Source organism: Amia ocellicauda, chromosome 4 (assembly GCF_036373705.1).
Source record: "Amia ocellicauda isolate fAmiCal2 chromosome 4, fAmiCal2.hap1, whole genome shotgun sequence".
Lineage (NCBI taxonomy): Eukaryota > Metazoa > Chordata > Actinopteri > Amiiformes > Amiidae > Amia > Amia ocellicauda.
In genome coordinates this window covers 28,201,191-28,217,623 of record NC_089853.1, presented here as the reverse complement: position 1 = coordinate 28,217,623, position 16,433 = coordinate 28,201,191, and the positions used below count along the sequence as shown (strand labels likewise).

At 41.0% G+C, this 16,433-nt stretch overlaps 2 protein-coding genes across 2 annotated transcripts; both read right to left on the bottom strand.

The window, feature by feature from the left end:
• Positions 1-1,431: 1,431 nt before the first annotated feature.
• On the bottom strand, positions 1,432-4,590 carry pclaf (PCNA clamp associated factor). Its single transcript, XM_066701723.1, has 4 exons — positions 4,423-4,590; positions 3,208-3,291; positions 2,596-2,767; positions 1,432-1,621 (listed from the first exon to the last, which is right to left on the bottom strand). The coding sequence occupies exons 1-4, from the start codon at positions 4,466-4,468 to the stop codon at positions 1,579-1,581; spliced, it is 345 nt and encodes a 114-aa protein (XP_066557820.1). The 5' UTR covers positions 4,469-4,590; the 3' UTR covers positions 1,432-1,578.
• Positions 4,591-4,780: 190 nt separating this feature from the next.
• On the bottom strand, positions 4,781-16,426 carry LOC136748798 (uncharacterized). The gene is made up of 15 exons (XM_066702845.1): positions 16,383-16,426; positions 14,890-15,089; positions 14,637-14,725; positions 14,153-14,206; positions 13,715-13,831; positions 13,515-13,605; positions 13,003-13,173; positions 12,765-12,893; positions 12,539-12,632; positions 11,192-11,267; positions 9,657-10,763; positions 9,402-9,544; positions 8,764-8,869; positions 8,042-8,241; positions 4,781-7,733 (listed from the first exon to the last, which is right to left on the bottom strand). The coding sequence occupies exons 1-11, from the start codon at positions 16,424-16,426 to the stop codon at positions 10,590-10,592; spliced, it is 1,239 nt and encodes a 412-aa protein (XP_066558942.1). The 3' UTR covers positions 4,781-7,733; positions 8,042-8,241; positions 8,764-8,869; positions 9,402-9,544; positions 9,657-10,589.
• Between the last annotated feature and the right edge of the window lie 7 nt (positions 16,427-16,433).

The following is a 16,433-nucleotide window of genomic DNA, read 5'->3' as shown; positions in this document are numbered from 1 at the left end:
GACTCCTTTATTCTTACTAAATATTCTTCATTCTTCCTTTTCAGTGTCACCTTCAACAGAATCTGCTACTCATCGCTTCACATTTTTGCTAGCAGATATAGGTCATTCTCACAGAAATCTAATTACACTAACTCTACTTGGCAATATCATGGCTATTTACCACTTTATAGATTGTCTACTGTAAGGAACTTAATCATGTTCAATCCATTCCATCTGTGGTAAAATTAAATCCAGCTGACAGACACCTCAGATCTTCAGAGATGAGCCATTTTGAGACAATCCCTCAGTGAACTCTGATGACTAAGACTTATTTTATTTTTCTCCCTTTTTTGAATGCTTAGGGGAACAGTGAATGTCTGGTTTTATTTGCAGAATGTACTATGGAATATAGCTTGTGATAGCATTGTAATTGGCTTTTCTTGCCTTAACTGGGAAAACGTAGGACAAAAAAGAAGGAAGCTAGGTGGGGTAAATATTGCTTCTTACTCACGCATTGCCAAATAGTATGCACCCTTTTATTTGCTTAAACACTCTCCTACACAATGGGAAACAAATGTTTTAAAAGTATGCAATGATCTAAAACTTCTCAAAGGAGAACACTGGAGTATTAGAGAAATTCAAATTGTATTAAATGCGGGTGAGGCTGGGTAGCAGGCCGTTTTCTTTTAGGTTAGCACCCTCTTGTGGTTCAATGTAGCTATCCCAACTCAACATAAAGCACCATTTTGAAATAACTGGTGGATGCTAAAACCACTACATTCGGGGTACATGGGTTCCCATTATACAAGCCAATATATTATAGTATAAGAATGTTTAAGGCACATGTAAACTAAGTGTAGCCTTGAGGCTAGATAGGTTACACACACTTGGCAGGAATGACATGGAAAAGGGAAGCTATAGATCAAAGCAGATGGTAAGTATCTTGGGTAGTCCTAGAAGTCAAAAAGATATACATTAAAGGTTTCCTTTAACCACTATCATCAGTCCAGAAAAAGGCTTTCACACTGGAAAGTGGCCATATATACACCCATGTACACTGCTCTACACCTACAGGCAATGCTAAAAAAGTTAAATTAAAATACCTCAAGTGAGGTGTGATGAACAGAACTCAGCCTGTATTCCTTTCTTGATTAGTGGTTCATACACTTTGAAAACGCCACAGATCTGAATTCATCTCAAATCACCTGACAATTGTTAAAACCTCTAGTGACCCTAAACAAAGAGGGGGAAGAAGCTACATAAAAGACTGGGAAACCTAAACTTACAAAACACTAGTAACGCACTATTGAAACCTTCCAACAGCTTGCCAGACACCTAGCTATATTAAGGAGTTAGCATGCATGAAGAGCTGAACATTCGTTGAGTGGGGCAAAAAGGACAACGGGAATTCACAGCACAGACATTTGGGGACTTTAAGGATACAAACAAGCACAAATTTAGATTTTTTTTATTAAACTTCTGTACAAAAAAAAATATATATATACAAAGATGTACACGGTACTAAAAACCCAGCCTTTTCAAGTATTAATCATGGCTTTTCAGATCTAAAAAAAAAAAAAGTAAAGAAAGGAAGACAGCTCAGTCCTCTTCAGCTTCGTCTTCATCAGGCAAAGGCCGGGCTCTGGAAGAGACGCACAAGTCAGTCCTCCCTCACTCACTCACTCACTCACTCCTGGAATCACCTCAAGTCTTGCACAGCAGAAGCAGTTAATACCTCTGTCCTGGGTGCTCTAGTGCTACCACTATACCACTGTGAATAAAGCACAGTCTAAGCTCCCAGTTATCTCCCTCATCTAGACTTCAATATTTCATATACCATTCCAGGTCCCACAGTGGGATTGAATAAATATAAAAGGCCTGTAGAGATCCTGGCTTTTACAGTCACAAAGATGTGAATATGTGCAAGGGTAAATCTGATCAATGTATATCAGCAGTCAAGCAACTTAGGTTTTCACTTCAAAGACAAACATGTTCATATATACATTTTTAACAGAGCTTGAATGGTTTTGCCAGGGGACTGTGCAGGTAATACTTAGGACAACTTCACTGCATGTGCTTGATATTGAACTACCCTCCCCATGGGATCTGAAGACTGGTATGCCTTTCCATCCTTGAAGGTAGCAAGGTCAGACCCATTTGTTCCACTGTATCTAACACACAGGACTGCAAACAACCTTAACATGGCAATTTAAGAGTTGTACACTAACCTAGTCATACAGCCACCTACTTAAATTGTGTAGGTGTGTATACATTTTATTATCTTTGAAAAATAAAGTTAATATCTGCATCTCACATGTAGATCATCCTTGAAGTCCCTTAAAGAAGGAATGCCTTCTTGACACTTCAGTGAAATGTCATCCAGTTTTGAAACATGAGCCCATGCAGCCAGCCTTTAATATACTATGAGTTAAAGACATAAACCAAACACTGTTATCCCCCCCCCCCCCACCTTTCTCTTCTTTCTTCCAAGTTCTCCATTAGGCAAATAGGCTCTCTGTTCACCTAGTGAGAGATCTTGGAAAGACTTCCTGTAGCTAACAATTCACTGGAAACTGCGATTACATGGCATTTAAGGTTAAGCCAACGGTCACCTACTTTCTGGGAGCTTTGCCGACTCCGCTGCCCCCCGCTTCCTCATCATCTGAGGGCAGCTGGTTCTCCTTCTCTGGTCGGCGGCTGGGGCCACCAAAGAAATCCCCAATGCCCTTCTGCCAAGCAGGTGTGGGCCGTGGGCACACAGGGTTACCCCCCGCATATTTTCCCTTTGCTGTAAAGGAGATTTAAAAAGTTGAGGGGGGGGGGGGGGGTGCAATAAGTTAAAGCAATAAAACAATTTTCTGCACATTCATTTTAACACTGAAAGTAAAATGCTATGCCCCCTTTACAGCGTCCAGATGCATGACAGTTTAAACATTAAAAGTACAGAATCAAGAATCCTTGCGAGAACTTCAGTAAGGAGTTTCCTGTAGTAGCAAGGGAACCCCCTAAAATAACACCCAAGAGTACACACCATAAACGTACTGCCCAAATGCTATACATTTGAGACATAATGGAGCGACAGATGCCAGTCAGCACAAAATAATTTGGAACCTCGTCCAATTGTTCATAAACTATTGTAGGAGGAACAGGAAATGTCCTGAAGTCAGACTGGGATCAAATGAAGAGCCGCTCTGGAGGCGGGGTGCAGTGCGCCGGCGCAGGACTCACACGGGGTGCCCGCCTGGGCGCTGCTGGACGTGTTGGCGGAACTCGAGGCTCCCAGAGACTTCCGGGGTGCTGAAGCCGCCACCGCTGCAAACGAAACACTTACGGGCATTAATGTCTTCATTTCCTCCGAGGAATAACGACGATCTGGACATTGCTTAGGATAGTATGCGCTATGCTGCATAGACAGGCACTTTTCCATCCCCAACCTTCGTTCAGTATGACTAGCTCGGATTACCTTCAGCAGCTAACGGAGGAGGTCCTGCCTGGTTTTAAGCAGATGGTCATCGCGAAATCCTACACTGACAGCGGCGCAGCATGGAAACCAAACTTGTATTGTGGGGATAAAATTCACATTTCTTCCTTTGAATAGGTGGCCTAAGTGGTTGCCGGTCACGACTGTCTGTAGCTTTGCGATCAAGTGAAAATAAGCATACGTTGCCTGGCGCCAAATCGGACAGTTCAGTGAAACTGGCGCCAGTTTTGAGGGGGACAAATGTTCAGCTAAATATATTAAAAAATACGCATCAATAAAGTCGACCGATTAAATAATTACACCGCTTTAACAGTTCAAAAAGCACTGGCAAGAAATCCTAAAGGTTTGGGTTAATTTTTTCCATCCCCCGCCCACCTTAAAGGTTATTTTAGAAGTTATAAAGTAATATTAAAGAGGGAGTTTGAGATGAATTGGATGTACTTCTACAAATGCGGTTAACTAGAGTAACCTAAATGACGGATGAATGCCTTTAATATAAGAAATGGCACAAATTGGCGGGAGGGAGCAGCACAAACCCTTAACTTGAGCTGAAGAAGCGCCTGAACACGAATCTGCTTTCAATATTCACTTTCACTTCGTTAGTCGAGGTAAAATATCCTCCCAAATACAGCAGCTCCATTAAGAGTGACCGAGCGGGATGGGGAGAGAGGGAGAGAGGGAGACAGGGAGAGAGAGAGAGAGGACACTTTTTTTGCAGATATCCAAGTCGTGTCTGTGTGTAGACAAATTAAGCCAGTCAATATTGGTCAATATAAAGGTCAATATAAACTACCGATAGATATGCAAACACGTTTAGCCATCATTAAAAGCATGCAATCTGCAACTAAACAGACAAAACGAGCCCATATGAAACGCAGGTTAAGATTCACAACATAAACCGGAGCCTAATCTAGGATTAAAACAAAATACTTGTGCTCTATTAACAAATAAAACGTTCTCACCTTTCCTGTACGTCCCCGGCACGCTGTCTGCTTTTGTCCTCACCATTTTAATTGGTATTATTTCAAAGCAGTAGATGCACGCTTAGTCTGTCAGGAAACACACCTCCTGTCTTTTCTGCAAGACAGACAGAGCAAATGAGTTGAAACTCTCCCGCCTGAGTTTAAATCTCGACCAGGTTCCTCCGACGTCACCGCACACGTCACCGCACACGTCACCGCAGTGTTCTGCAGCGCCTCTCCCCCAAACGTGCTTCATTTGACTCATATGCGGGCTGTTAGTGCTGCTCTGATGTCGCCACTAATGCTTAGCATACAAATAATTACGATTTGCTAAACATACTAAAACTGATATGAAAAGTACTAGACACACTTTTAGTTTATTCATCAAACCAAGTGTAGTGCAATGATACATTTTTTTTGCATTATTATTGCTTTCAAAGCTACCTTTTCCCTTTGAGATTACCTTATACATTTACACAACACAATACAACACAACGACTGTTCAATACTGGTTTTAAACAAGTGTATAGCCTGCCTGCAACCAATAGTTGCCAGGAGTGAATGTGTTTACTGAGGCCTATTACGTTCTGAACTTTTACTGAAAACAACTACCTTTTAATTTCAGATTATATTTTAAAAATATGTAATTACAGTGCAGCTGTATTTAGTATAAGTGTTGTTGTTGTCATTGTTGTTCGTGTCTTTAAATGCTCCTTTCTAGTTGTAAGCATTCATCAGCTTCAAAGAGTGAGTTGTAAAAGGTTACACTAAGGGCCGGATTAAGTCAAAACTTGACCCACCCGCTAATAGAAAACTGCAGCTTCATTTTTAGTAAGATGCCACTTTCTTCTAATCATAAATGTAACCGCTGTGATGTACAGGTTTGTAGTTTGCTATTAGCGGGTGGGTCAAAGTTTTGATTTAATCCGGCCCTAAGCCTACCAAATCAAAAAATACAGCATAATCATGTTTTATTAAAAAACATTTTATGAGTATTTGTTGCACACTGAAAGTCCATTTAACATCAGTACCATACAACATAATCAATGTGTCGTTTTCATGTGGTTTTCATGCAAAATTAAATTTCACAGCAATTTGTTTCATACTCTCGAGGCAAAAGCAATGGGTTTTTACGAGGTTACTTTAGGACAGTTAATCAGTATGTCTATATTTTAATCATAAACATTCACAAAAACAACCTAAGTAGGTAAGAGTTAAAATATAGAAATCTCTTTCCTTTTTGTGTAGCTACAGATGGTGAATTGTGGAACATGTTCATTTTTAAACTCCAAAACAAAGCTCTTTAAAAAGCTAATCTCTTGAATCTACAGAAAAATTAAGCAGCTTACATATGCAGTCCTTTAATAAGTTCTATTTGATCTTGTACTTATATCTGTTTAAACTTTGTCCACAGCAACATCTATGTAATTCAACTAAAAAAGGATTAGATTGGAACAGAAAGTATGTTTTTAAAGTATTTTACTTCACCCCTCTAGTGCTGCAGTTGTACATTTTATAATGGACCATAATAATGCATAGTTCATGCCTTTAACACTTAATTGTAGATCATTTCATAATATTATCAGACAGCGTATATAATGCTTGTATAATAAACATAGTTGAATAAGCTAGTTCTGTCTGTTCTCTGGTGATCTTGAGGAGACTTTATCCAAATGGACAGGAAGGCCATTTCTAAAGGACAGAGCAACGTACTTCGGACGTGCCTTGACCGCAACCATGTATTGGTTTTCACCGAGACGGAGATTGGTGGTGGGCATCCTGTACTTGCTCCAGTGAACTAGGCCCACCCGGTTTCTATACTGGAGCTTCTTGTCCTCCAGGTCAAAAGCCTGCAAAATCTGGTCAATCTCCCCATGAATGAATGTGTTGATCGGCCGCCCGAAGATCCCACGGTTTATCATCAACTGGGTCCAGTCCTGGTTGGTGTTGGGCAGCGGAGAGGGCGAGATTATATGACGATTCAGGAAATCGTTGTAAGTGGCCCGTTTGCTCCGAGAATGTGCTTCAAGTTGTCCACAGTCACACTGGTAAACAGAGGCTAGCTCCTTCAGCAGTGCAGGAAGCTCTGTTGCATATTCCCCTTGCCCCAAAGAGGCTGAACCTGCGACTTGATTTCCTTCTGGGCTCCACAGTTGAAGAACACAGCCCTCTGAGACAGTCACCTTCATGCCAGGCCCATGGCTCCTTCTCAAACTACCTTTCTCTCCAGGCTTCACTAAGACCGGCTCACAGCCCTCGGTGTACAGACGAGCACAAGCTGTTTTGGTTTCTGTGCCAGGTTTAGCAATCTCTGTGGAGAAGCAGCTAGCAACTGGGATATCCACAGATTGTGCAAGCACAAAAAGTGCGAGGAAAACACAGAGCGCTGCCTTCATGTTCACTGCTTTGTGAAAATATAGGAACTGCAGTAGCATTTAAATAGTATTTATAAAAACAAAACAGAATGGTTCCAGAGGGCACAAATGTTCAGGACTGGGAATCAATAACTCTTTCAGCACAGTTATGTGCTGTGTAGGGTCTAAAGGTTGGCTAAAAAGCTACATCACAGGATTTATGCAAGGCATGCCTGTAAGAATAGGGAGGTGTGTTATATAACCTTTGGACACTTTTGGTACACAGCTTATTCAAAATTAATGAATGTCTGGGTTAGACTCAATTTTATGCTAAAACTGTATTTGTTGCACTGTAGCTTACCCTACTCTTTGTTCTGTTGTTTGAAGGATTAACTTATTCTTGTAATTCACTAGAACTGAATAATAATTTTGTTTTGGAAAAAAGGAATCAAACAAATAATGCTGTATCGAGAAGTAGAAAAAAAGATTTGCTATATGGCCCTGCAACATTATAGTATGGTGTGACTGCAATATTAAAACAATACATCACTACATTTCTGTGCAAACAGGTAACTGACATTTTCAGACATTGAATGGAACTTCCATACAAATATTTTGGATTGCACTGCAGTTTTGATTTAGGTGTGTTTGACTGTGCAATGGCCCTGAGACAAAGAAATGTTTGATTTAAGTTATGGGAATTTTAGAACTGCAAATAAAGAAGTTTGAGGAACAATACACAAAAAAGTTCCTGCTCTGTGTAACAAGAGTCATATTTACAATAAAGACTACATCAAAAAAGTATAAATGTAAGTTCACGGCAGTTTGTAGTGTTCTGTCTTGTTCTCTCCTGTCCTTGCCGTGTGTTGCAGCATCCTGTGGACTGGAACAAAACTTCTCAGGCTTGGTCTACCAATAGAGACCTGATGCATGGATGAACTCCTCTCAGTTTTCAAGCTAAAATGAAACATCATTTCAATGTGGTTTGTTCCTGAGTGAGTATCTAAAAAGATACAGATATGTAATGGATACACGTGTGTGCACTACATTCTGATGTCGTAATTGTATTTCACTGTTATTTGTCATCTCCATACACAAGCAGTTACAACCACCTTGACTGTAGATAGGTGAACATGGAACTAGGAAAAATATTTTTTGTTTGGCTTAAAACCAAATATATATATTTTTTGGCTGTTCAAACATTACTCAAGACACAAAAATATGCATTAAACCAGACCCCATTCATCTCAAAAAGCCACACTCACCTTGAATACTGATGACTGAAAAGACATGTTCTGACATCCATTTCCACAAGCCTGGGGACTGCTGGCAGGAAGTGCACAGCTGGATTTTGGACATTTGAATCTACTACCCCCGAGTCTGAGATGCAGTAGATTCTGTGGGGGCCCATAGATGCTGGGTCCTCAGTAACTTTTGTTGTAGCTACTTTGGAAACTGAAAGAGTCTTCCCCATCCAAATGTCACACAAGAGGAAAAGAAATATATAAATATTTCAGTGTCTTTAAACGATAGCTAAACTTTTTCACTGAAAACTGTATCACTATTTGAAAGTTGGGTCTGTAGAGATGCATCATGACTAAGATTTAAACTGAAATATATTGATCAGTGTTGTGTTGGAGTGCTTTTATAGAAGAGCATTAAACGGCAGGTATGGTATGAGTTCTCTGTCAACTGAGAGCCACCTTTGACAATTTAATCTTTGAAAACATTTTGTATCTGTGAGTGCCGATAAGTGTATTGCACTGCAGACCTTCAATTGTTCAGCCCCTCGATTGCCCAACAGTCATCAACAATTATGTTGAAAAAGGAGCAAAGTTAACATTTAAGAAAAATACATTATCATCATCAATTTTAATGTTAGAGTCTAAAAACAAGTTAAGTAAAATACCCTTATGATGCTTTTAAAAAATAATTCTGTGACTTTTAAAATTAAAGCGATCCTGGGAGCGCAATGGCCTCTGAATACCTTCATGTCAGAAACTGAGCTGGAGGGCACCTTTGACAGAGTTTCATGCTGGCAACAGACTTTGTACCTGCTGATTATTCTTGTGGGTCTGTTTAAAGAACCTTTTCTGTTGATCAGAAGAAAAGCATGTTAAATGTTAAAGTGGCAGGCTATAAAGAGACTGTTCTTATATACAGAAGAGTTGAGAGAAATCTCCCACATGATTATCCATCGGCTACAGTTCAATGACATTCTGAAAGTTTAAAAATTGTATGATGGAGCCAAACTGCTGCAAGATATACAATTGAAATGGATTACTTTAGCTTGTAAGGATTTTTCAAATACACGTACAATTGCAGGTTATTTGAGGTTTGGCTTTAATTCAGAACTATACTAATATCCCTCAACATGTTCATGCTACTGTAAGAAATGGGATGTGTAAGGAATCCACAGGACCCCAGTGAAATTCTTACACTAATAATGCCTGTTTGTCATGACATGCTCAGATATGACCTTGGTAAGCACTAGAGCTCTTTCAGTAGTGCACTGTGGAGAACTGGTGGAATACTGTTCATCAACTCTAATGCTCCAGCTAGACAGGGGAAGGTGGAAAGACCAGTGAAGCGACAGCTCCTTCCATGTCTCTGTCAGTTAGTTACCTTCTGCCCCTGGCCATCAATGGCTTGATGAGGAAGACCCCTGTCTGCTCCTCGATTCCGTCCAGGACGCTAGTGAGGGACAGTGCCAGACGAGCCCGGAGTATAGAGAGCTGTGCCAAGTTCTGTCTCCAGCAACGCATCTTCTGAAAGTGGACATGGAGAGGAAGGAAAGATGGGAGGAATCATCCTACAGTACAGAAGTGCCAAAATGTCCGGTATACCCAGACTACTGCCAAGCAGGACTGTGGTTCATACCTGGCTCTGGAGAGCAAAAAGGCGGGGTGCACTTGAGGCTAGCGGAGGAGTGCATTCCCTTGTCACCTCCCTGACCTCCAGCATCCTCCGGAAAGCTATGTATTGTCTGCAGAGAGCAGCCAGGCGGGCTTGCTGGAGCTCAGAGTACTGCCTCATCTGAGAGCACACACTCTTGAGAGAGAGAGAGAGACAGTCACACAGACAATGCACCGCTCACAACACATCTGCCCAGTTCTCTATTGGATAATCTAATTTGCAAGGAGTGAAATATTACTGCACTAGACTGAAATAATTGATTGAAGTCATTTAAGCATTATCTTGAGTGTTTCAGTAACATGGATCTGCATTTTTAAAACCATTGAATTTAATTGACTATTGATCATTATTTCTCCACATCGTTATCAGTCAAATTAGAAAAGAAAAAAACTGAGCAATGACTTTATGGTTAGGGATTGTGTTCATGGCCAATTTAAAAGCTAAAGTGTCACATACAATTGTCTTGCTTTTCACTGTAACACACACACACACACAAACATAATTAATTGAGGGTCCAAAGCTTTACATTTAAATGAATCATCCTTTCACCTTTTTTTTCCTTCTCACAACATAATTTACTACTTTTTTCTCCATTTCAAAATGGGCTCTAATCATACAAATAAAATAAATACATTTAAGTAAAAGGTATTAGTTTCTCTACCCTTCCTGGACCACCCATATTTTCCAGTCATTATGTATAACTCAAGTTGGCACATGAGGTCTTAACAGTTACATGTAATGCAGAGAGACTTTGAATCACCATATGAAAAACAGCCAATACAATAACAGTAACAGAAACACAAAAGCTCCTGTTTGTATTCTTTCTTGCATACTAAAAGCTAATAAGACAAGTTAAAACACTGCTTGGTTACTTTACCACTTATCTCTCATGCAGTCTCACCCTGATACCTCATAGATGCCAACTGGCAGTCTGCTCCTGTGCAGTGCCTGTGTCAGTGCCCGCTTATTGAACTGCCAGTCCATATGGGTGAACATAACCATCCCGCAAGCTGAGGGCTCATCTCTCTGGCTCTGCCTCTGGTGTTTCATTGAGTTCTGCTCTCTTGAGGGCTACAGCAGGGAGATAATTATTACACTGTCCTACTGTGCCTATCATGGGACATCTGATATATAACTTCTAATACATTCATCATAGGAGCATCATGATTGTCACAGGACTTGGAGCATTGTTGTAGGAATATCTCAGAACAAAAGCATGGCTCTCAAGGGTTAGTTTTGCCCTGGCAAATGTCCAGAGATTGAAGTCTTGATCTTTACACAAGAAGAAAGTAATTTTATAGTCTCAGCCTTATTACTGGACAATAATTGAATTAATAAAATCACCACTCATCCAGAAAAGCTTTGCATGTCTGAGCAAATGGCCAGGGAAAGGAACATTGTGTGAGCAGGCAGTTCTAATATCCTGCATTCCAGTGTGCTTATATACCCAGGATTGGTTAAGATGGGGAACTTATGAATTGCGTCTGACTTCCATTTACCTTCATCTCTGTTTCCGTGGGCCCCAGTGTATCGTCTGTCTGTTCAGAGGATTTACACTCTGTGACAGAGTCCGAACTGCAGGGGTCAAACAAATGACTCAGAAGGGAACAAATAATCACTGAAATAAATATTATACACTGATCAGCCATAACATTATGACCACTGACAGGTGAAGTGAATAACACTGATAATGTCGTTATCATGGCACCTGTCAGTGGGTGGGATATATTAGGCATCAAGTGAACATTTTGTCCTCAAAGTTGATGTGTTAGAAGCAGGAAAAATGGGCAAGCGTAAGGATCTGAGCGACTTTGACAAGGGCCAAATTGTGATGGCTAGACGACTGGGTCAGAGCATCTCCAAAACTGTAGCTCTTGTGGGGTGTTCCCGGTCTGCAGTGGTCAGTACCTATCAAAAGTGGTCCAAGGAAGGAAAAGCGGTGAACCGGCAACAGGGTCATGGGCGGCCAAGGCTCATTGATGCACGTGGGGAGCGTAGACAAGCTACTGTAGCTCAAATTGCTGAAAAAGTGAATGCTGTTTCTGGTAGAAAGGTGTCAGAACACACAGTGCATCGCAGTTTGTTGCGTATGGGGCTGCGTAGCCGCAGACCAGTCAGGGTGCCCATGCTGACCCCTGTCCACTGCCGAAAGTGCCTACAATGGGCATGTGAGCATCAGAACTGGACCACGGAGCAAGGGAAGAAGGTGGCCTGGTCTGATGAATCACAAGTTCAAGGTGTTGACTTGGCCTCCAAACTCCCCAGATCTCAATCCAATCGAGCATCTGTGGGATGTGCTGGACAAACAAGTCCGATCCATGGAGGCCCCACCTCGCAACTTACAGGACTTAAAGGATCTGCTGCTAACGTCTTGGTGCCAGATAGCACAGCACACCTTCAGAGGTCTAGTGGAGTCCATGCCTCGACGGGTCAGGGCTGTTTTGGGACCTACACAATATTAGGCAAGTGGTCATAATGTTATGGCTGATCGGTGTATATCACAATATGATCTTGCTTGAATTTGATATTTGATATTGAAGACTTTAACATGAACCTTCCTGTCACAGTGCTTCAAAGTATTTTATTCCAGCTTTTGAGTAGACTGATGATGTTCCAGATGTGGTCTATATAATCTGTTCACATCATATGTAAAGCATCAGGTTTTCATCGATTTCCAATGACAGCAGTGTACAGTAATTATTATAAATAATACACCTCTCCATTATGGTGGTTTCTGCCATCATCTATAATATCAACTGCTTACATGAGAATCTAAATAGCTAATGTGAATATTCAGTTTGTATTGGGCTTTGTATCTCCACATTTGACACAATTACAGCACTTACATATCTTGGCCTTTGACCTCCATTTCTGTCTCTTCCGAGTCCCAGCTTGAGGGCTGTGCTGGCGAGTGGGTGGTACTAAGTAAAGTGTGAAGAGCTAGAATGTTAACAGAGAAGGTTAATGTTGCAGAGAAGCCATTATCACCCAATCAGGTAAACTGTGTGATTTGCTTTGTTGTGTTTAAAAGGATGAAAATCTTTTCTCCCTTTGAAATGCTAGTTTATTCACCAGTCGTAGTCCTTTCCAACTGGGTCTGGAGATGACTCAAAGCCGCCTCAAGCTGTTGTTGTGTCAAAAGGTCAGTAGTACCTCTGTTCATCTCAGACTTCTCGGAAGCATCAACTAACAAATTCCCACCTGTTAGAGGGTGTTGGTGAGATATTTCCATTTGGTAAATTTTCCAGACTGTTGTGGTTATTCTCAGATCACAGTCTGCACAGTTAGTACTGGGAAGCCATGGGATTACCTTGGAGCAGTATGCTGCTGAGGGTGTCAGTGAAGGCTATCACCTGAGAGTACAGACTCCTGTGCCCAGCTCCCTGTGACACCTGCGCTGCCTCTTCTCTCACTACCCCCGGACCAGAGGAGCAGATCGGGACTGCTGGTACATCAGAACTGGGCCAGTAATCAACAGCTTCTGTCAACACCACGTGAGTAGATGGTCAAAGAACCTTCAAAGCATTCTGTGGTAACTGTGGAAAATTGTCCTAGAAATAACTGTCCATATGTCAAACCTGCTTTTAAAACCTTCATATAACTGTATATAGCAAAAAGAAAAACAATACAGAAGCACACTCCACACATCATTTTAAGTCTAACATCCCATTTTCTGTGGATAACAAGAGGATGTGAACAATTAGCTTTCTTACCTCTCACCAAATTCTTTCCAAATAGTTTATTTGTATTTCTACAGATTGATACAGTAAATGTAAATAGTCATAGTCTGACTAGAGGTGCTAAGAGCAGGGGAGGTCTTACCTGGTGCTGGGTGTCTGATAGCACTTGACTCAGGGACTGTACTGATGAGGATGGCTGGAGGTTGGAGGTCTGGCTGGACTGGAACTGCACACTGACATCAGATATAATCAAATAAACAGAAAATACCAAGAACACTCAGAATAAGCTACTACATGCTGCTGTGAAAAGTACATTTCAGTGATGGCATGTAAAACCCCTACCTCTCCCAGTATGGCCTGAGATTTCCTCAGGAGCTTCCTGAGTTTCTTCTGTTTCCGACGACTGTTCTCCCTCACCTCCTCCAGCTTAGCCTCCAGAGCAGCAATCTGCAGTGCAGCCTGGTGAAGAGACAACAGACTGAGTACACTCAATCTCACTGCTGCTCTCTTGCCCTTTAAATGAGGAGCCAATAATAATAATAATAATTATAATTATTATAATAATAATAATAATAATAATAATAATTCTATATAAATAAATCAGAAATTATCTACAATTGCGTTTGCTTTGCAATGTGTCCTAACCTTGTAACTACAAAAACAGCACCACTTACAATACTGTTTTATTATTATTATTATTATTATTATTATTATTATTATTATTATTATTAATAATAATTTATTAGCAGAAATATTTCTTAGGCAGTAGGTTTTTCTTACCTCTTTCCTGTAAAGATCAAAGAGGGCCTTCTGATCTCCAGAAGATAACTTATCCTACATAATAGAAAACTGGATTTAACTATTGATCTACCTTATAATGGCAAATGTTAACAAAACCTGATTCAGTGTCCGAAATACATTGTTGAAGCTGAAATGAGGAAAATGATAAGTAGATATGGTACTATTTAGATCAAATTAACAACCACGATGCAGAAACAAATAAATGATTACTATTATTTTAATAAAAGCAGTTTTGCTAATATTATTTACTATTTTATGGATTAGTATGTTAACCAACACTGGGAAATCCAGTGACAGGTATATATATATATACAAAGAAAAATCACAAAACTCAGTTTTTTATTTTCCTTCAAGGAAAATCAGTATCCTTATTATTACCAGTTGGTTTATGCCATTTCTTTAAACTGTAACACCTATACAACACTAAACAATTTAAGTGATGTATACACTCCCATATACACACTTTGACAAGGGAGATGGCATCCCCTTGCTGGCTGTGTGCCTGCTCTCTCAGTGTCCCCTCACTGCCAGCCAGGGTCACCTCAATGCTTTCTGATCACACAGGAGAGAACAGGAATAATTAGAAGAAAACATGAGAAGAAGGGAGAAAAAACATTGTAGTTGAAGAAGAAATATGGTACTTTTTACTGGTAATTACCATCTTAAATAACAATGTCTGTTGATATTAATCCACAAACACAAAAACTCTCTATCACCTGCAAGGCCTTGTCCTCCCCCAGACGCCGTGGCCACCGCTCCTGTCTCCTCCTTCTGTCCATCAGGCTGCAGGATGTGCTTGGTCCAGCCCACAGGGAGCTGCTCTCCCCCAGCTTGGAGACTGACTGAGGGCAGGCTTCCCTTGGGCTCCACATCTGACCAGCACAGCTGGAAAGAAAGTTTAGAAAAATGAAAGCAACTTATTGATTCTACTATTTTTTAAGAATAATATTAAGCGTGTATCTGTATATATACACTCACCTAAAGGATTATTAGGAACACCTGTTCAATTTCTCATTAATGCAATTATCTAACCAACCAATCACATGGCAGTTGCTTCAATGCATTTAGGGGTGTGGTCCTGGTCAAGACAATCTCCTGAACTCCAAACTGAATGTCTGAATGGGAAAGAAAGGTGATTTAAGCAATTTTGAGCGTGGCATGGTTGTTGGTGCCAGACAGGCCGGTCTGAGTATTTCACAATCTGCTCAGTTTCTGGGATTTTCACGCACAACCATTTCTAGGGTTTACAAAGAATGGTGTGAAAAATGAAAAACATCCAGTATGCGGCAGTCCTGTGGGCGAAAATGCCTTGTTGATGCTAGAGGTCAGAGGAGAATGGGCCGACTGATTCAAGTTGATAGAAGAGCAACTTTGACTGAAATAACCACTCGTTACAACCGAGGTATGCAGCAAAGCATTTGTGAAGCCACAACACGTACAACCTTGAGGCGGATGGGCTACAACAGCAGAAGACCCCACCGGGTACCACTCATCTCCACTACAAATAGGAAAAATTGGACAGTTGAAGACTGGAAAAATGTTGCCTGGTCTGATGAGTCTCGATTTCTGTTGACACATTCAGATGGTAGAGTCAGAATTTGGCGTAAACAGAATGAGAACATGGATCCATCATGCCTTGTTACCACTGTGCAGGCTGGTGGTGGTGGTGTAATGGTGTGGGGGATGTTTTCTTGGCACACTTTAGGCCCCTTAGTGCCAATTGGGCATCGTTTAAATGCCACGGCCTACCTGAGCATTGTTTCTGACCATGTCCATCCCTTTATGACAACCATGTACCCATCCTCTGATGGCTACTTCCAGCAGGATAATGCACCATGTCACAAAGGTCGAATCATTTCAAATTGGTTTCTTGAACATGACAATGAGTTCACTGTACTAAACTGGCCCCCACAGTCACCAGATCTCAACCCAATAGAGCATCTTTGGGATGTGGTGGAACGGGAGCTTTGTGCCCTGGATGTGCATCCCACAAATCGCCATCAACTGCAAGATGCTATCCTATCAATATTGGCCAACATTTCTAAAGAATGCTTTCAGCACCTTGTTGAATCAATGCCACGTAGAATTAAGGCAGTTCTGAAGGCGAAAGGGGGTCAAACACAGTATTAGTATGGTGTTCCTAATAATCCTTTAGGTGAGTGTATATATATACTGTGCCATGTGTGTGGCTTGTTAGGGGCACTCCTACCTGAAACAGTGGTTTGAATCCAGGGTTTGACAGGTATGTTTCATATCAACA